Source organism: Cucumis sativus, chromosome 3 (assembly GCF_000004075.3).
Source record: "Cucumis sativus cultivar 9930 chromosome 3, Cucumber_9930_V3, whole genome shotgun sequence".
Classification (NCBI taxonomy): Eukaryota; Viridiplantae; Streptophyta; class Magnoliopsida; order Cucurbitales; family Cucurbitaceae; genus Cucumis; species Cucumis sativus.
The window spans coordinates 10,131,900-10,150,407 of NC_026657.2; the positions used below are offsets into that span (position 1 = coordinate 10,131,900).

At 32.9% G+C, this 18,508-nt stretch overlaps 3 protein-coding genes across 3 annotated transcripts; 1 reads left to right on the top strand and 2 right to left on the bottom strand.

Moving 5' to 3' along the window:
• Positions 1–1,245: 1,245 nt before the first annotated feature.
• Positions 1,246–5,583, top strand: LOC101222054 (beta-galactosidase 7). Its single transcript, XM_031883221.1, has 18 exons — positions 1,246–1,415; positions 1,503–1,598; positions 1,698–1,810; positions 1,914–1,980; positions 2,086–2,178; positions 2,293–2,436; positions 2,530–2,618; positions 2,711–2,816; positions 2,907–2,994; positions 3,081–3,199; positions 3,282–3,440; positions 3,666–3,871; positions 3,980–4,083; positions 4,168–4,280; positions 4,365–4,583; positions 4,691–4,902; positions 4,979–5,255; positions 5,349–5,583. The coding sequence occupies exons 2-18, from the start codon at positions 1,503–1,505 to the stop codon at positions 5,457–5,459; spliced, it is 2,316 nt and encodes a 771-aa protein (XP_031739081.1). The 5' UTR covers positions 1,246–1,415; the 3' UTR covers positions 5,460–5,583.
• Positions 5,584–12,844: 7,261 nt separating this feature from the next.
• Positions 12,845–14,675, bottom strand: LOC101222294 (sugar transport protein 13). The gene is made up of 4 exons (XM_011654456.2): positions 14,540–14,675; positions 14,140–14,465; positions 13,915–14,039; positions 12,845–13,838 (listed from the first exon to the last, which is right to left on the bottom strand). Exons 1-4 carry the CDS (start codon positions 14,673–14,675, stop codon positions 12,890–12,892), a joined length of 1,536 nt encoding a protein of 511 aa, XP_011652758.1. The 3' UTR covers positions 12,845–12,889.
• A 1,122-nt stretch (positions 14,676–15,797) lies between these two features.
• LOC101222532 (sugar transport protein 13) lies at positions 15,798–18,018 on the bottom strand. The gene is made up of 4 exons (XM_004134402.3): positions 17,790–18,018; positions 17,307–17,632; positions 17,098–17,222; positions 15,798–17,018 (listed from the first exon to the last, which is right to left on the bottom strand). Exons 1-4 carry the CDS (start codon positions 17,923–17,925, stop codon positions 16,070–16,072), a joined length of 1,536 nt encoding a protein of 511 aa, XP_004134450.3. The 5' UTR covers positions 17,926–18,018; the 3' UTR covers positions 15,798–16,069.
• Between the last annotated feature and the right edge of the window lie 490 nt (positions 18,019–18,508).

Genomic DNA, 18,508 nt, shown 5'->3' on the forward strand with positions numbered 1-18,508 from the left:
TAAGATGATCTTTGGTTGGCCAATTAGAATGAGAGTTTTTGATATGGAGACCTCACCCACAGCTTTTATTTCATCTTCAGTTCATTCCAACTCTGTTTTGTCAAAATTGGATTCAATATTGATATTTTATTTTAAGTTCCAAACAATAAATGAAAATACCTTTAGATGCAATCTTCAAATAGAAAACACAATTATCTCTAATCATACCATTTTCAAATAAAGCCATGAGATTATATTAAAAAAGTGGCAATAATACTAATGTGCACGCAAAATGACTGCCAAACATAAGCCAACCTATTTCAAAACGTATGTCATCAACAAAATCTAACTTAAACAAATTCAATATAATTAGACTCGAGAAAGAGTGTGGAGAGAAAAAAAATACTTTTAAAGTATTAACCTTTCGTATGCGTTTGTGGGAGGGAAAGAGTTATGCAAAAAAAAGAGTTATGTGGAAAAATTATTATAATAATTTATTGTTATGATAATATGTATCTGGGGTTAGGTTATTTGATTGTGTTATGGTAATATGTGTTTTGGAGAAGAAAAATGAATAGCAGTGTTATGATTGTATGAGTTTGAGGGAGAAATTATAACAGTAATGTTATGTTAATATATGTATGGGAGATGGATTATTTTGATAATATTATGATAATAGGAAGTATGGAAATTTGCATAGTGATGAAAAAATGGAATAGAGAAATTTACAGGGTTGGAAAAAATGGAATAGAGAAATTTGTAGGGTTATGGAACATAGAGTAGAAAAATTTATAGGATTATTTAACCCTAATTCCGAGTTTCGCAAATCCTTATTGGACCCAAACCCTTCTCTAATCGCCTAAATATCCCCGGCCCAAACACACCCTTCTAGTTTAAAGTGTACGTTGAAGTTTTCAATGTCTTACAACTATTTTTGAACCGTATTACAAATTTACCTTATTTTCTATAAAATTTTCAAAGTTTTAGACACACGATTTTTTAATAAAAATTATATTTTAGAAAATGCCACGTGTTTAGGCACTACTTGGGCTCATTTTTCTTTTTTTTTTAAAAACTAATTATTAAATCTATTTCTTCCTTATAACAAATCCCAACTGTCTATAGATGGTTGCATTAAAAATCTCAAAAAAATAAACCAAAAATAACAAAATCCAAACGATAACAAAATTTTAAAATCACACTCTTTGTTATATAATTATAAATAGAGATCAGTGGCCATGAGTAAAACGTTAGTGTTAAAAAAAATGGGTTTTAGTAGAAGTTTTATTTTATTAAACTATTTTCTCTTCAGTGTTGCCCTATTTTCTTCTGCAAAGAAAATTTCAGTTACTTATGATGGAAGATCTTTGAAAATAAATGGAGAAAGAAAAATTATCATTTCTGGTGCAATCCATTATCCTCGTAGCAGTCCTGGAGTAATTTTTCTCATTTATTAATCTTTATATATATTTCATTTACCTAATTTAACTCTCTATTTTTCTCATATACTTTATTAATTTTAGATGTGGCCAATGTTGATGAAGAAAGCAAAAAATGGTGGCCTTAATGCAATTGAAACCTACGTATTTTGGAATGCCCATGAACCCCAACGTGGCCAAGTACTTTTTATCTCATTATTTTTAAATATATATATATAATGTGAATTATAATTCATTACAATTTAATGGATTCATTTCCCTTTTTATTTTTCCTTTCAGTATGATTTTTCAGGAAATAATGATCTAGTACAGTTTATTAAAGCAGTACAAAAAGAAAGGCTTTATGCTATTCTAAGAATCGGACCTTATGTTTGTGCCGAGTGGAATTACGGGTAAATATATATAATTTACTTTATTATTATTATTATTATTATTATCACTCTTACTTATTTGTATTTATTTCCTAAACTAATTTATTTTGAAATTTCTTTACAGAGGGTTTCCTGTTTGGTTGCATAATCTTCCAGGCATTAAGTTCAGGACCAATAATCAAGTTTATAAGGTAACCTTTTTTCTTTTTTCTAACAAAAAATCATTTTTACTAATTATAAGTCTACATGCTGATATTTTTTAAAATCAATTATAACAAAATTTATTGTGATTTTAGGATGAAATGGCAAAGTTCACTACATTAATAGTAAACAAAATGAGGGAGAATAAGCTATTTGCATCACAAGGAGGACCCATCATTGTTGCCCAGGTTTGTTTTGTATTTTTATTTTTTTTTTAAAAAAAATCATTTAATTATATATATATATATATATATATATATATATATATTAAAAAAATTAATAACATGTTTTTAAAAAATTAGATTGAAAACGAGTTTGGAAATGTGGAAGGATCGTACGGACAAGAGGGAAAAGAATATGTGAAATGGTGTGCTGAGTTAGCACAATCTTACAACCTCAGTGAACCTTGGATTATGTGTCAACAAGGAGATGCTCCTCAGCCCATTGTATGCATTACCATTACACTACCCCTTTCTCAATGTGTTCTCTTTATAATAATTAAAAACTGATTTTGTTTCATCTATATTTATAATTGACAGATTAATACATGCAATGGCTTTTACTGTGACCAATTCAAACCCAACAACAAAAATAGTCCTAAAATGTGGACTGAGAGTTGGGCTGGCTGGTTTGTTCTTTGACCTTGACTTATACGAATAGTGATGATGGAAATGCACTTCAATATTTTTCAGTAAATAATAACAAAATTACTAACACTAGGTTCAAGGGTTGGGGAGAAAGAGATCCATATAGAACGGCGGAAGATCTTGCCTTTGCTGTTGCACGTTTTTTCCAATATGGTGGTTCCTTGCACAATTACTATATGGTAGTTTCGTAAGATCACTAATTTCTTTTTCTTAAAAAGAATCGTTTTTTCCATTCCTTTTTACCTAATTTCGTTTAAATATATGTATAGTATCATGGTGGAACGAACTTTGGTAGGAGTGCAGGAGGTCCTTACATTACTACATCTTACGATTACAATGCACCGCTGGATGAATATGGTACATTATTAATTGTAGATTTTTTATTTTGAAAATGAGACCCATTTAATAAAAATGGAAATTAAACTTGATTTAAATATTGTTAGGGAATATGAACCAGCCAAAATGGGGACATTTGAAGCAACTTCATGAACTTATCAGGTCTATGGAGAAAGTTTTGACATATGGTGATGTCAAGCACATTGACACTGGTCATTCGACAACGGTGAGTATTTTAAATATATTGTAGTTTGTGGTTTGGAAAATTTGTTAAAGTTATTGACTGTGTGGCCAATATTTTGTAACAGGCAACATCTTATACCTACAAAGGAAAATCAAGTTGCTTCTTTGGAAATCCTGAAAATAGTGATAGAGAAATTACCTTTCAAGAAAGAAAGTACACTGTTCCTGGTTGGTCTGTCACTGTTCTTCCTGACTGCAAAACCGAAGTTTACAACACTGCTAAGGTATAAACAAACTAATCTGTTTGTTGATTTTTAAATTGAAAATTGGCTGTTTGTTTGCCACTTTTCTGACTGTCAACCCATACATACATTTTGGTTTTCTTAAAAAACAAACCATATCTTGGATGGGTGATGGGTTTGAGTTTTCTATTTTAAAACTTTCTTTTTTGTTGCACCCCTAATTATTATTATAAATTTGATGTGTTCTTATTATTTCATGAACATTAGGTAAACACTCAAACAACAATAAGAGAAATGGTTCCGAGCTTAGTAGGAAAACACAAAAAACCATTGAAATGGCAATGGAGAAATGAGAAAATTGAGCATCTTACACATGAAGGCGATATATCAGGAAGTGCTATCACTGCCAATAGCCTTATTGATCAAAAGATGGTCACAAATGATAGCAGTGATTATTTGTGGTACCTCACCGGGTAATTTTAACTACTTTAATTTCCCCTTTTTTAATTTTTCATAACCATAGAAACTAAAATTAGGTATAATAATCACATTTTAATCCCTTTTGGCCCCTCATTTTTCAGATTCCATCTAAATGGAAACGATCCACTCTTCGGCAAACGTGTAACATTACGTGTTAAGACTCGTGGCCATATACTTCATGCCTTCGTCAACAATAAACATATTGGTAATAAATTCACTATAATCATTCTCAAGTAATCTACTAAACTTTATAGTAAAAAGTTCATACAATGTTACTTTTTTTTTTCAGGGACACAGTTCGGTCCATATGGTAAATATAGTTTCACATTAGAGAAGAAAGTAAGGAATCTACGGCATGGATTCAATCAAATTGCCCTATTAAGTGCCACCGTTGGATTACCTGTAAGTACTTTTAAATAAATTAAACTAAATTAAGTTTGCTAAAATACCCCTCTTGATATATATGAAATTTTTACACAAATGCAGAATTATGGAGCATACTATGAAAATGTTGAGGTGGGAATTTATGGGCCTGTTGAATTGATTGCTGATGGAAAAACCATAAGGGATTTATCAACTAATGAATGGATTTACAAAGTTGGTTTGGATGGTGAAAAATATGAGTTTTTTGATCCTGACCATAAATTTAGAAAGCCATGGCTATCTAACAATCTCCCATTAAATCAAAATTTCACTTGGTATAAGGTAAAAGGAAAAACTCCACCCTGGCCCTCGACTAATTTAATTTTAGAAGTTTTATAATATGATTGATTTTGATTATATATTATAATGTTTTTGATATATATATATAGACTAGTTTTTCAACTCCTAAAGGACGTGAAGGAGTGGTAGTGGATTTAATGGGTATGGGAAAAGGTCAAGCTTGGGTTAATGGAAAAAGTATTGGAAGATATTGGCCAAGTTATCTTGCTACTGAAAATGGTTGTTCTTCAAGTTGTGACTACCGTGGGGCTTATTATGGTAGTAAGTGTGCTACTAACTGTGGAAAGCCGACTCAAAGATGGTAAGCGTATTTTGTATGTGCAATTGATTAATTCATTGATGAACTCAAAAACTTATATAAGTTTGATTATTATTAGGTATCATATTCCGAGGTCGTATATGAACGACGGAAAAGAAAACACTTTGATTTTGTTCGAGGAATTTGGTGGGATGCCATTGAATATAGAAATTAAAACAACGAGGGTGAAGAAAGTTTGTGCAAAGGTTGACTTGGGAAGCAAACTGGAGTTAACATGCCATGATAGGACTGTCAAAAGAATTATTTTTGTGGGATTTGGGAACCCTAAGGGCAATTGTAACAACTTCCATAAGGGTAGCTGTCATTCGTCAGAAGCCTTCTCAGTTATTGAAAAGGTTAAATTTAAAATGTTTTTCAAAAAATACTTTATTGCTATTACCATTGTTCTTATTATTATTTTGATTATTATTTTCTTTTGATTTACACAGGAATGTCTTTGGAAAAGGAAATGTTCAATTGAGGTTACAAAAGATAAACTTGGACTTACTGGTTGCAAGAATCCCAAAGATAATTGGCTTGCTGTTCAAGTTAGTTGTTAGGGATGTTTATTAGTTAGGTTTTTAGAGTTGCCATTCAGTTAGTTAATCTCTCCTAATTTATGTAAGTTAGAACTAAGCTTTTCTAAGCTTAGATGGTTAGGTTTAATATAATAATTTCAAGTAATTTTATTCTATGTTAATATAGTTAAATTCATTTCTCTTTTTTTCTTCCCTTTTTTCCTTAAACCCACTCCCCCACATATCTTATTATCAACTCATAGGGTATCCCTTAATTGAATTGGAGTTCAACCACGTAAAAAAATAGCTTTAGAGTTAATATTGAAGTGAGCATTCTGACTTGCAAAGTAAATGTAGAGTTCTAAGTATGTTCTTTATAATTTTTGACCAACTAATCGCTTCGGTTATGGATTTTTGTAAAAGTTTACACGGATCGCTTTGGTCGGCCATGAATATATTTGAAATTTGAAACCAACTGGCTGAATAAGATTTTTGTAGAGGTGACAAATATTGAATGACTAAAACCTACAAGAATCAATAACGAATTAAACCTACTTGCTTATCATCCTACCAGTGTCTTTTTTGGGGTTTTATCAAACCAAATTCCAACAAGGTCGAGATTGTTGGAAAGACTATGGAAACCGAAGGCAAAATCTCCAGATGGAGAAAGCCAAGAATGGTTAGTCCTTGTGGAGTATAGTATTCAGATGGAGTTGAAGATCATCAAGTTCTGAAAATTTGGTTTGAATTTGAAATAAAGAGTATTTAAAAGCTGCATTTGCCATGGCATCATTTTGATTGGATTGGATACAGCAAAATTTTGACTTGTAAGTCAACAAGAAAGTTCTCGAAAAATCAAGGAGAAAGAAGAAAGAAGAAAAGTCATGGATGACTTTTGAATTTGAGAGTGTAGAAAGCAATTAAGGATAAATCCAACCAAACAATTGTGTTACGTAAAATACTTCTACAAGACAGATACTTACAAGAAAAGTCACCGGTGTTGCTACCTTGTGGATTTTCATTATATTCCTCATGTGTAATGAAGTGGCTCATAAGCTTGCTCGTTAAACAAATAAGCTTACCACACTTGAAAAAGTGTATCATCTAGCTGATTCAATAAGCTACTTCCATAATATACAAGCTAACGTGTTTGCATCGACTTATTAAGTATACGCAAAAGCACTTTTTAAAAGCTTAAAAAGTTCATCTCCTTGTACAAATATCATACATGATTTTGTCCCTAGCAAAGATGGAACATTAAAATTCATAGCTTCCCAATCTTATGTTTCTAATCTTAAGCTACACACGACACCCTTTGTGCATGGCAACCGGAGGGTTATTGCTTTGTCCTCATTCGCTCTTCTATCTCTGTTGGTGGGGGTGAGAGTTCTATTTCTGTTTAGTTCTCGGATTGGTTCCCCTCAAATTTTGTTTCCTAGGTTTCTAAATTTCTGATCTTAAGCTATACACTACATCTTTTGTGCATGGCAACCGGAGGGGTTGCTTTGTCCTCATTCGTTCTTCTATCTCTGTTGGTGAGGGGTTGGAGGTTCTGTTTCTATTTCGATCCAGTATTGGTTCCCCTCAACTTTGTTTAGGGGGCTATGTTGCTGGTTGGCTGTTGCTATACACTGTACACCCATACTCTTTTGAAACTTGTCTCTAGCTAATCTGAGTGGATATTACATCATAATTACTTAATCAATACTAATTAAAACATTTAACCATGCAATTGTAAATAATTATCTGTTTCAACCAAAAGAGGGATTCTCACTTCAATACTTTCTTCTACCATTGTTGTCCTTTCAAAACTTCTAGACTCCTTCATTGCTTTAGAATCATGGCTTATTAAATCTCTCATTCTTTCTGATCTCACACAACTTACAACCCAATCCACAAGCGTTGTTGCATCATCATCTCCTTCTGTTTCTTCTTCAACATGCATTCTACAAAATATGGTCTCTAACAGCATTACTCCAAAGCTATAAACATCTACTATTTTTTGTAATTGCTGCATTCTTCAGCCCTTTTGGCATCATAAATCCCATTGTTCCTCTTATCATTATTGTGGCTATCCGTATCTGGTTTTTCTTCATAAGTTTCGCTCTAAGTCGAAATTCGAGATTTTCGCTGTGAAATTTTTCGTCAAGGAGAATCTTTTGTGGCTTGATATCACAATGGATGATATGGGTCTCGTACTCTTCATGTAGATATAACAACCATTTTGCTCTGTTCTCCCATTTAGCCTTTTGAATATCTCTCTCTTCAAATAGGAAATTTGATAGAGGACCATTTTTCATTAGCTCATAAACCAATAACCGATGATCTCCTTCATTAGTTATAAATACAATAAAAGAAAATTTGGCTACTTCCTTTGTCAATGAACAGTCAAAGCTGCTGACTTTTCTTGCTTGGATTAGAAAAATACATGAACTTGATGTTTCGTCTTAATGTTATGCCTTTAACCCAAGAAAAGAACAATTATCAATGATATAAATTAATAATCAAATATCAACATTTATCTTACAAGTGTAGTTGAGTCAAAGTCAAATTAATAATTTGGTCTCGTGATATAAGTTTAGGTCTTTATCAAATTTGAGTTTTCTTTGTTAGAAAGTTATATGTTATTTATTATAAATAAAAGTTTCACTACAAGAAGAGTGGTCTACGACGATAGTTGTTTTCTGTTGCGAATAAAATCCGTGACATTTATTTACAGTCATGGAAAGTCATTAACTACTATTTTATGACAACAAATAACTGTCATATTTGATATTACGACAACAAATAACTTCATCATTTGCGTATTAACGACAGTTTAAAAATGTCGCAAATTCGTTTCTTATGACTTTTTTTAAATGTCAAGGATATGTCAACCGTGACAGGTTTTTAGAAATTAAATGACATTGTTTTGCTATTGACGACATTTTTTTCTGACAATTTTTTTTATAAAACAAATGTCATTGTTTTAATATTGACGATAATTATGGAGTATAACGAATTCATAAATTATGACATTTATCTCATGTTGCAAATTCTTCAACTACTACCGTTTTTCCTATTCTCCTTGTCGAACCATTTGAACGACAATAATGTTATAATACATAACACTCATATAGAAACAAATGGTTGACACTTTAATATATACACACTATAATACACTTTGTAATATTCGTACATTTCCAATCAAGTTTGAACAATTTACAAGTATAGAATTACAACCCTTAATCAAAACTAGTGTAAATACCATCATAATACATATAACATAATTTTTTGTACAAGCATAAACAACCAACCGGTAATCCTTCACCTTTGAAAACATTCTTTGTTGTTTGAACCATGGTCGAATTCTTCATTTCTAAAAAAATCAAAAAGTGTTATATAAAACAATTTCTCCAAGTTGGATTCATTGCTCCAATAGATTCTTCCAAACCTAGTAAGAAAACAAAATCTCATTTTAGAATATGTCTAAAGAATATCTCAACCCTTCATTCCAGCCCCCTCCCAACACAATAAAAAACAGTGAAAATGGCACACACATAACATGTCTTTAGCCAATAGGAAAATTGAAAAAAAGACTACTACCATAACTGCATGATAGTCATAACACTTCATGTATTTAGGCTCAAGAACTACCAGAACACCCCCAAAAAAGTAAACTCACACCCACACACTAAGAGAGAGAACCTGGAATTCTTTGAAGATGAGGATATGTTAACAAGTCTTTTTATTAGTTAACAATCATATGTCATAATTAGATATGACGAAGAACAATATACCATATGAATGAAACAAAATAGTAAAAGATGTTATAATGAATTGCTCTTGTGAAATTCCAAATGTTGATCATAAAGTAATGTTTATAGTTCTCTTGTCCAATTGGAACTCTGTGGTTACAACAACACGGTGGAATGAATAACAAGGAAGCACATTCTTTTTAACTTAGCAATCAATTAAAGAAAAATATATCTCAAATGGTTTAATTGAAAAAAAAGTGTGGAGGACAGAAGGAAAGAGAAAAGCATACCTTGTAACCATCTCCTATAAGCAAATCTAACTCAGAACATGCAATTACTTATAGTAAAAATCAGTTTTTAAAATTGAAAATGTTGCTAGGTTGCATCTCAACAAATCAAAGTGCAAGATTATTCAATAACAAAGCACATAAGACAACATAGCAATAGATTGTCAAACAAAAACTACATAATATGTTCAAGTACAACTGCATTTACTAAACCTTCCTACAAACCAAACGTGAAAATGACTAGAAACAAAAGATATATCAAATTTAAAGTAGAACCATGGACCAAAGTCCAATGTGAAAATGTACAAAACTATTCAAAAATGGAGATAATAATTAGGGTTAAGAAGAAACAAAGAGCAAAGGAGAAAGAAAGAACCCGTATTTTCCCTTGCGGCTACTGCAACTACACAAGGTGGATGAAAACATGGTGGGATTTGGAAATCGTTGCTCAATTGAGTGCAATATAAATAACGTGTGTCTAAATGATAAAATTATAAACATACATAATACATATATATTTCAAAAGAAAGATGTGATTAAAGTACATACCAAAAGATAGACAATGACCAATTGGTCTAAAGTTTAACAATGAGGCTTCAGTGAACTATACCTTGAGGATAAACCCAATGAAAAATGAATCAAGAGGATAAACCTAATGAAAAATGAATCAAAGTATATGACAAATCCCAACAGAAAATCAACAAATGATAAAAAAAATGTATATTTTTCTCCTAGCAGTAAGAACACTAAAATCATGAAATAATTGACATGTAATTTGACAATTTGGAGGTCATAATGGAATATTTTGCCCAGATCAATTAAACATGAGTCACATATGTGAAATTTGTATAATATTGGCAACTGACCTTAGAGATTGAGAACTAGCAAGGTCACCTCAATAATTGTCACTAAACCCAAACTGTGTTATCAACATCAAAACATACTACATTTGCACTTCTCCACCGTTCCAACACCTTCGATATTTTAAGAGTAAAGTTTAACATCACTAACCAAAAAAGAGATATGAAAGAATATTTACCAACATTAGGTTAATTAACTCAGCGGCAATCTAAGAAAAGATATCAACCAAATACTTAACAAGTGGAAGAGAGAAAGATAAGATAATTACATTGCTGCAATGAAGATATGCTACAAAAAGGGTCATATAGAAAGAGATATACAGTCATTGATGGAGATTTAGGAGAAAATTTACATGATATACTGCCTATAAATAGAAATGTTATATGCTTAAAAAACTGTTTGTTACAACAATGGCTCTTGCTCAAAATTTATCATTTGTGCATAGTAAGATGGTACTATTACAAAATTTATCACAACAACTTCAAGTCATTTCCAGTATGTACACTTTAGGATGAAAATATAAAGTGCAACTCTCATACATAAATATATTCCAAATACTAGTTTTCTCACCTCCTCGATCAAAGTTTTTTTCTTCTATATATATCTAGAATTGAATAATATGCAAACTAGCTCAAATTTTCCATTCTATGCTTCTTATAAAATATGATATTCATAAAAATGATAAACAATGGACATTTCAATATATTAAACAGTCAAAAGAAACCTATCTAAACAATGGCTCCATGAATATAAACAGTAAAAAAGAACCTATCTAAACAAGGGCTCCATAGACTTTTATACTGTCAAATGATATTAAACAAATTGGTTAGACTTATGCCTCAATAGTTATGCAAAAAGAAGATGAACATTTTAGTGTTACCAAGTCTTTGTGAGTTGGACATTAGATATGTATTGAAGAACATTTTGGTAAGCTAATAAACAATAGACACATACATATCCGAGACAAATACAAATACAAGAACTTTGAGAAATACATTGAACTCATTTCTCAAGGCATGAGCTCATTGACTTTTCTAGTATTAAGTTCTATATATCACTATTATTGTTGTTTCATTTTGTTTGATAATTTGCTAGACTCCAAAAATCAATGACTTCATCACCTTCAACAAATAAAGGTTCACAAAGTCCAAGTATAAGTATCAACTCCAATTGTAAGCCCAATTTCAAGTCCAACTCCACACTCAACTCCATTTTAAAACCCAATTTCAACTTCATACTCTTCAATTGATGACAATTTGATTGTTGATTATTATTTTTGTTCTCGTTGAAAGTATTGGAATGATCTTTAAAGAAGATATTGACATTGGTTGTTTTGAGATCACCCCCAAGTTGTAAAATTAGGGTGATACATTTAGGTTTAATAGCAAATGTCTTACCTCACAAATATCATGCAATTACGATACAACTCAATAGCAACCATAAACAAAATATCAATAGAAAAATCAAAAGTACTCAAATTCACTTGGAAAACGCATAGACAAACAAAAAGACTCTACAAACCATCAACGTTTAAAATCTCACATTTCATTTTTCATTCTCTTTTTCTCAAAGCTTCAGCCCATAGCCATGAAATCTTCCTTGGCCTTGATTTCCTAATTCGAACGAACAAAAATCAATTAAAAATCAACCAAATGCTTCATTGAGGCATTTCATCAAACACATGGTAAGCTACCAAAATCCTTCATCACATAGTCAACCATAAAGAAAAAAATGTAGATTCAAATTAGAAAAACAATCGTAAACAACAATATTGAATAGGATGGTAGACAAAACAAACACATATCTCCTATAAAAGCAAAAGTACGAGGGATGTTTTTCATAAAAAGAACCATCAATATATCCCATTGTGGGTAAAGTGAAAGCATTTGAAGTTAATATGCTGTATAAATACAAGCAATAGAAATAATGGTTGAGATTCATCAGTGAGTTAAGCGGTGCAAGGGATGTTGGGTGGTGGCGTCGGCTGAAAGAGAGAAAGAGGGGGATTTCGGGTGTCGTTGACAAAAAGTCTCGTCGTTTTCGGCATGAGAGAGGGAGAGAGATGGTTAGTGGAAGGGAGGAAAAATTGAGGAGGGGCGACATGTGGATCTTCCACAAAGAAGAAGAAAAAAAAGAAGAAGAAGAGATGAAGAAGAGAAGAAGAGAAGAAGAGGAGAAGAAGAAGAGGAAGAGGAGGAGGTAGAGAAACGGGTTTTGGAGATGTTTTTATTTTAATAAATAAATTATTTAATGATTTTAGAATTACAAAAAATCTAATTTTAATAAACTTTTTATTTAAAATAATTTTATTTTAATAAATTAAATAAATTATTTTTTGTATCTTTTATGAAAAATTCTGTATTTTATCGCCAAAAATGACTGTTTTTTAACTTTTGTGATAATTTTTTATTTCCTCCTTTCAATTTGGGATGTATACAACTATCATAGTAGATAGTTTTTCCAATTTGTTTCACCTTTATCATCGATAAATAATAGTTATAGTAAATTTAAATAAATAAATTATAAATGATAATAGACTGTGAACACAAAACATTTCTCTAATGAAATGTATAATATAATATTAGATTCAAAAAGAACACTTCCTCTCTTCAACCACATTATCCATAAATCTCTTCCAAAACCAATGTTGCTTCCACACTCTTTCAGTCATCTCTTCGATGGGAATACCGTTTGTCTCTGGCACCAACAAGTACACAAACAATGACATTACAATCACACAACAAGAGAAAAATAAGAATATCCAATATTTCATATAACACAACATGGACAGAAAAGATTGAGCTATCATAAAAGTAAACATCATATTCACACAAACAGCCACACTCTGTCCACTTGATCGTGTCTCCAATGGAAAGATTTCACTGGGTATCAACCATCCAAGAGGTCCCCAAGACCAAGCATACGATGAAACAAAAGTGCATACCATCAACACCACCAAAATCGCCAACCCTTGTGATAGATTATTAGAGTTGTCTTGGAGTTCTAATCCCAGCACAATTGCAATGATGGTTTGAGAGACGAACATCTGAACTCCAGCTTCTAGCAACAGGATTCTTCGACCGACCTTATCCACCATGTAAATGGAGACTAATGTAGAAATGGCATTAACGATCCCTGTTATCGCAGAGGAGTATAAAGACGCATCGTTGCCGAAACCCAACGTGTTGAACAGAACTGGAGCATAGAACATAATTGCGTTCATTCCCGTGAGTTGTTGACAAACTTGAAAGAGTACGGCAATGACTAATGGAGGTCGATTTTGGCGAGCAAAAAGTATTCCAAAAGGATTTTTTATTGCTCCAGCGGTGCGACTTGCTTCCACAATCTCCAAATACTCTGACTCGATCTTGTCAGTGCCTCTAATTTTGCTTAGAACCAATTTTCCTTTCTCTAAATAGCCCCGTTGAATCAAACTGTTTGGAGTATCATCAATTGAGATTGCTCCAATGGTTAATAGCATCGCCGGAACCCCAGCCAATGCCATTGATAGCCTCCATCCCCATCCCCATTGAATCCTAATATTTCAGCCTTGGGGGTTTGTTAGCAATTACACAAACTTGAGAAAATGAAACACTTCATGTTTAAACTTACTTGGATGTGCCATAATTGACAAGGTTAGCAAACATAATCCCAACTGTAATATCAAATTGAAACAACATATTCAAAGCTCCTCGCATCCTCGCCGGCGCTATCTCCGAAAGAAACAACGGCACCGCCTATCAACAACCAAAAGAAGAAAAAACATGATTTCAAATGTATCAAAAAATAAAAAGAAAAAACATAATCTGTCTCCACAAATTCCAAGAAATTTCTAACCTGATTTGCAAATCCAACTCCACAACCCAAACAAATTCTTCCTAAAATGAGCATACAAAGTGTAATGGCGGTAGCATTTAACATAGTTCCAACAATGAAGAAAATCCCAGCAATCACCATTGTCTGTTTCCGACCCAAAACTCTTGATGTGAAAGATGCTATTAATGTTGCTATTAAAGCAGCAATATAAAGTGATGATGTGAACATTTGTAACTCTCCATTGTCGTATTTACAATAATTGTTGTCGTCTCCCTTTTTGTTTTGTGTTCTTTCGTACACTACTGGAAAAAACTCTTTAAGAAATGAAGGCATTGACACCACTCCCCCTGCACCAAAACATTCGTTAAATCATCCACTAACCTAAAAGTTTAAGTTGAAAAATAATGACACCATCGCTCACCAGAAATCCCGAGGTCGTAGCCAAACATGAGGCCTCCGGTGGCGGCCATTATGCAAGAACTGAGGACCACCGGAGTTACCTTGGCTTCAAACTCAACTTTGGACGTAGCCACCGCATACTTTACGGTCGTAGTCATCGTCGTTGAGTATATAATCCTTTGATATTGGCAATTGATATATAAGTGTGAAGAACCAAGGATGTATTGAATTGGGAGCGTTACAACTTTTTTATTTTACTAAATTTGAGAAGTGAATTTGGCTAAGAATGGATTTGACAACTGTCTGTACAGAGTCATAGACAGCTGAAATGAAATCGTTCAATTTCTTGTTCATATATATATATATATATATATGAGAAATTCAAAATATAATCCAATATTTGCAACCATGACCTCAATTTTTTAATTTGAAATTCATTCTAACATTTTTTTTATTGGTTTATAGGTGTTAGATTCACTTCATTATTGGATTTATTGAGTTTTAGATTCTCTTAAGAAGCCACAATAGGCAAAAAAAAAAAAAAAAAAAAAACCCTCTTTATTAAAGTTGTATTGTTTTTTTTTTTTTTTCAATTTCCAATAAAAACATAAACCATATTTTAAAGGTGATTATCGATTTTATTTAATAATAATCAAATGACTATGTTTGTTTGAGTGAATAACTTTATTTGTTTAAGTATTTTCAATATTTTACTTAGTCTATACCAATTTGAAGGCGGAACGTACACATACCCGCTGTACTCTGTTCTAAGGGGTTGATATGTTTTCTATCGGAGATTCCCTCATTTTTCCTCTAATTACAACTCTAATAAAATAAATTATACTTCAAGTCCTTTTAAGAGTTTAATATTTGCAGTGTTACTGACTAACCATAAATAGATAGACAGAAAAGCTCAACATTGTTAATTCCCTCAGATAGGGATGATGACACATTTTCTAATTTTCCCCAACTGTTGATGAGGTAGAAGAAGAGGTCGAGGAGGTTGGTTGCTTTGGGCTTTTGATCCAAGCTATTGTTCCCTCCCGGGAGGACTACAAGTCAGTAGTATGCTCTCCTTCCATCAAATGAAAAGGGTCGACCTTATTCCTTGGTTGGTCAAGGATGAGACTGAGCATGAGTTCCCAAGATCCCATCTTCTTATGATTCGAGTCCTATGGTCAGAGTGAGTTTTGTTTCATTGTGCATCTTGACATTTTCTTGAGTGGGATAGTTTTGTGTACTCCATGAAGGCGATTACATCCTTGTCCCATAAAGCACAATGGATGAAATGTGGCTTTATATTTTATTCATTAATCTCATATGTTGTACTCGACATCTTACCAAAACAAGAAAGAAGGATAAAGGAAAAAGAAAAAGACTACAGGAGGTAATAATCATGTCTACAATTCGAAACCAGTAAGCAAATGAACACTAACAAATTAAATTTTCTCGGTTCTACTGTCTCACCCCACAACCATAATTGGCCAACAAAATAAAGGCAAGAGAGAACAATTGTAAAATAATAAATTAGAGCCAAAAAGAACAAAAAAAATCAAGCTGAAGCCTTTCCTTTCTCAGCCACATCAGTCATGTATCTCTTCCAAAACCAATGTTGCTTCCAAACTTTGTCAGTCATTTCTTCAATTGGAATCCCTTTAGTCTCCGGCAGCAAAAACATCACGAACAACGACATTACCACCACCCAACCAGAGAAGAACAAGAAGATCCCATACTTCATATAGCACAGCATCGACAAGAAAGATTGTGCTATCACGAAAGTGAAGACCATATTCACACAGACGGTTACACTTTGTCCAGCTGATCGTGTCTCCAATGGAAAAGTTTCACTCGGAATCAACCATCCAAGTGGACCAAAAGACCAAGCGAAAGACGAAACAAAACTGCAAACCATGACTACCACTACAATCGCCAACCCATGTGACATGCTGTTTGTGTTGTCTTGAAGTTTTACGCCAAGCACCACCGCGATAATCATTTGGGAAATGAACATTTGAACTCCAGCTTCTAATAACAACATTCGTCGTCCGATCTTGTCGACAAAGTAAATCGATACCAATGTAGAAAGGACATTAACAGCGCCAGTTATGACAGCAGAGTAGAGAGATGCATCGTTGCCAAAGCCTAAGGTGTTGAATAAAACTGGAGCGTAGAACATAATGGCATTGATGCCGGTGAACTGTTGAAAGATTTGCAACCATATGGCAATGACTAAAGGTGGCCGATTCTGGCGCATTTTGAGGTTTCTGAAAGGATGTTTCACTTCTTGAGCAATGCGACTTGCTTCCAAGATCTCCAAATACTCTGGCTCAACATTCTCTGTTCCTCTTATTTTCTTCAATACTGCTTTTCCTTCCTCCAAATGACCACGTTCGATCAAACTATTTGGAGTATCATCAACCATGAGTGCTCCAATAGTTAATAGCAATGCCGGAATGCCAGCCAATGCTAGCGATACCCTCCATCCCCATCCTCCTTCAATTCTGTCGTATCAGTTGAAAATTCTTAATTTTACTATTCATACACATTTGAAATAGAGAGAATTTTTTTAAATTTGCTTACTTGGATGTGCCGTAATTGATAAGATTTGCGAACAATATCCCAACAGTGATATCGAATTGAAAAAGGATATTCAAAGCTCCACGAATTCTCGTCGGCGCTATCTCCGATAGAAACAAAGGCACAGCCTGTTTTGCAGCATTAGGAGTAAGAACAGAGCGAACAGAGCAAAGCAGAGTAGAAACATAGCAGAGTGATGAATGAAAATAAACCTGGTTGGCAAATCCAACTCCACAACCCAGAGAGATTCTTCCAAGAATGAGCATGAGGAGGTTAACAGCGGCGGCGTTCAAAATGGTTCCGACGATGAAGAAAACTCCGGCGATGAGCATGGTCTTCTTCCGTCCAAGGACTCTAGTGGTGTAAGAAGCGAAGAATGTGGCTATTAACGCCGCAAGATAAAGAGAAGATGTGAACAATTGTAAGCTTTCATTGTTGTATTTACAGTAATTGCTGTCGTCGGCCACATGCTGTTGAGTTCTCTTGTACACAACCGGAAAGAACTCCTCTAAGAATGAAGGCATCGACGTCACTCCCCCTGTTTTGACATGTGGAATTTCCCACGAGGAAAAGCAATAATAAAATTAGCAATTTTTGTTTATCAAAAGTTTTCCTTTTTAGTTTGATTGAATTTCTTATCAAGAATAATAATAGAATGATTCCATGTAAAATATCAAATAGTTATTAAACTAGACCTGAAATTCCAACGTCATAGCCAAACATTAGTCCTCCGGAGGCAGCCATCATACAAGAAATAATAACCACCGGAGTTATCTTGGCCTCGAACTCGACTCCCGAGGAGGAAGTCACAGCAAATCCTGCTGCAGGCATAACTAATAAAATTTAGTACTACCCTTTTCTCTTTTTTTGGTGGAGGATTGGATTGAACTGAAGAAAGTGATTGATTGTTAAAATATGGGAAGTGATTTGAATATATTTATAGAGAGGAAAAATAATGAAGAATGGGAGAGTTTAATTGTTTAAGTCCTAAATTTGATGGTAAAATAATGGAGAAAGCAACCGTTTCAAAAACATATTAAGATCCAATATCTTTATTATTATCATGTTCATTTTTTTAAATGGGAAATGGAGACTATATTTAGTAAAATTAATTATGATATTTAAGAGTGAGAGTAAATGGATTTGTGTATAAGATGACTTGGACAAACTTTTATCCATATCCATAATTTAATGCCAAATGAAACGTTCCAGTATTCAAATTTGACCAAGTTTGTTTAGGATTTAAGGAATCATTCTGTTTCTCTTGCATATAAAATGGAAAATAATATGTGAACACATTATTCTTTTACTATTTAAAAGCTCTTTAATATATATATATATATATTTTTTTTTTTTTTCTTTTTGTTTCTCATTAATTTTTTTACCATTTAAAAAGTTCTTATTTTGTTCTTAT

Coding starts and splice junctions, on each gene's coding strand:
- LOC101222532 (XM_004134402.3), bottom strand. CDS start 17,925: ATGCCTGCAGCAGGATTTGCTGTGACTTCCTCCTCGGGAGTCGAGTTC. Junction 17,633..17,789: donor CTATGACGTTGGAATTTCAG/GTCTAGTTTAAT, acceptor ATGTCAAAACAG/GGGGAGTGACGTCGATGCCT. Junction 17,223..17,306: donor GAGTTGGATTTGCCAACCAG/GTTTATTTTCAT, acceptor GCTGCAAAACAG/GCTGTGCCTTTGTTTCTATC.
- LOC101222294 (XM_011654456.2), bottom strand. CDS start 14,675: ATGACTACGACCGTAAAGTATGCGGTGGCTACGTCCAAAGTTGAGTTT. Junction 14,466..14,539: donor CTACGACCTCGGGATTTCTG/GTGAGCGATGGT, acceptor GTTTTGGTGCAG/GGGGAGTGGTGTCAATGCCT. Junction 13,839..13,914: donor GTCAATTATGGCACATCCAA/GTAAGTTTAAAC, acceptor CTGAAATATTAG/GATTCAATGGGGATGGGGAT.
- LOC101222054 (XM_031883221.1), top strand. CDS start 1,503: ATGTGGCCAATGTTGATGAAGAAAGCAAAAAATGGTGGCCTTAATGCA. Junction 2,437..2,529: donor GAGATGCTCCTCAGCCCATT/GTATGCATTACC, acceptor TATAATTGACAG/ATTAATACATGCAATGGCTT. Junction 3,441..3,665: donor AAGTTTACAACACTGCTAAG/GTATAAACAAAC, acceptor CATGAACATTAG/GTAAACACTCAAACAACAAT.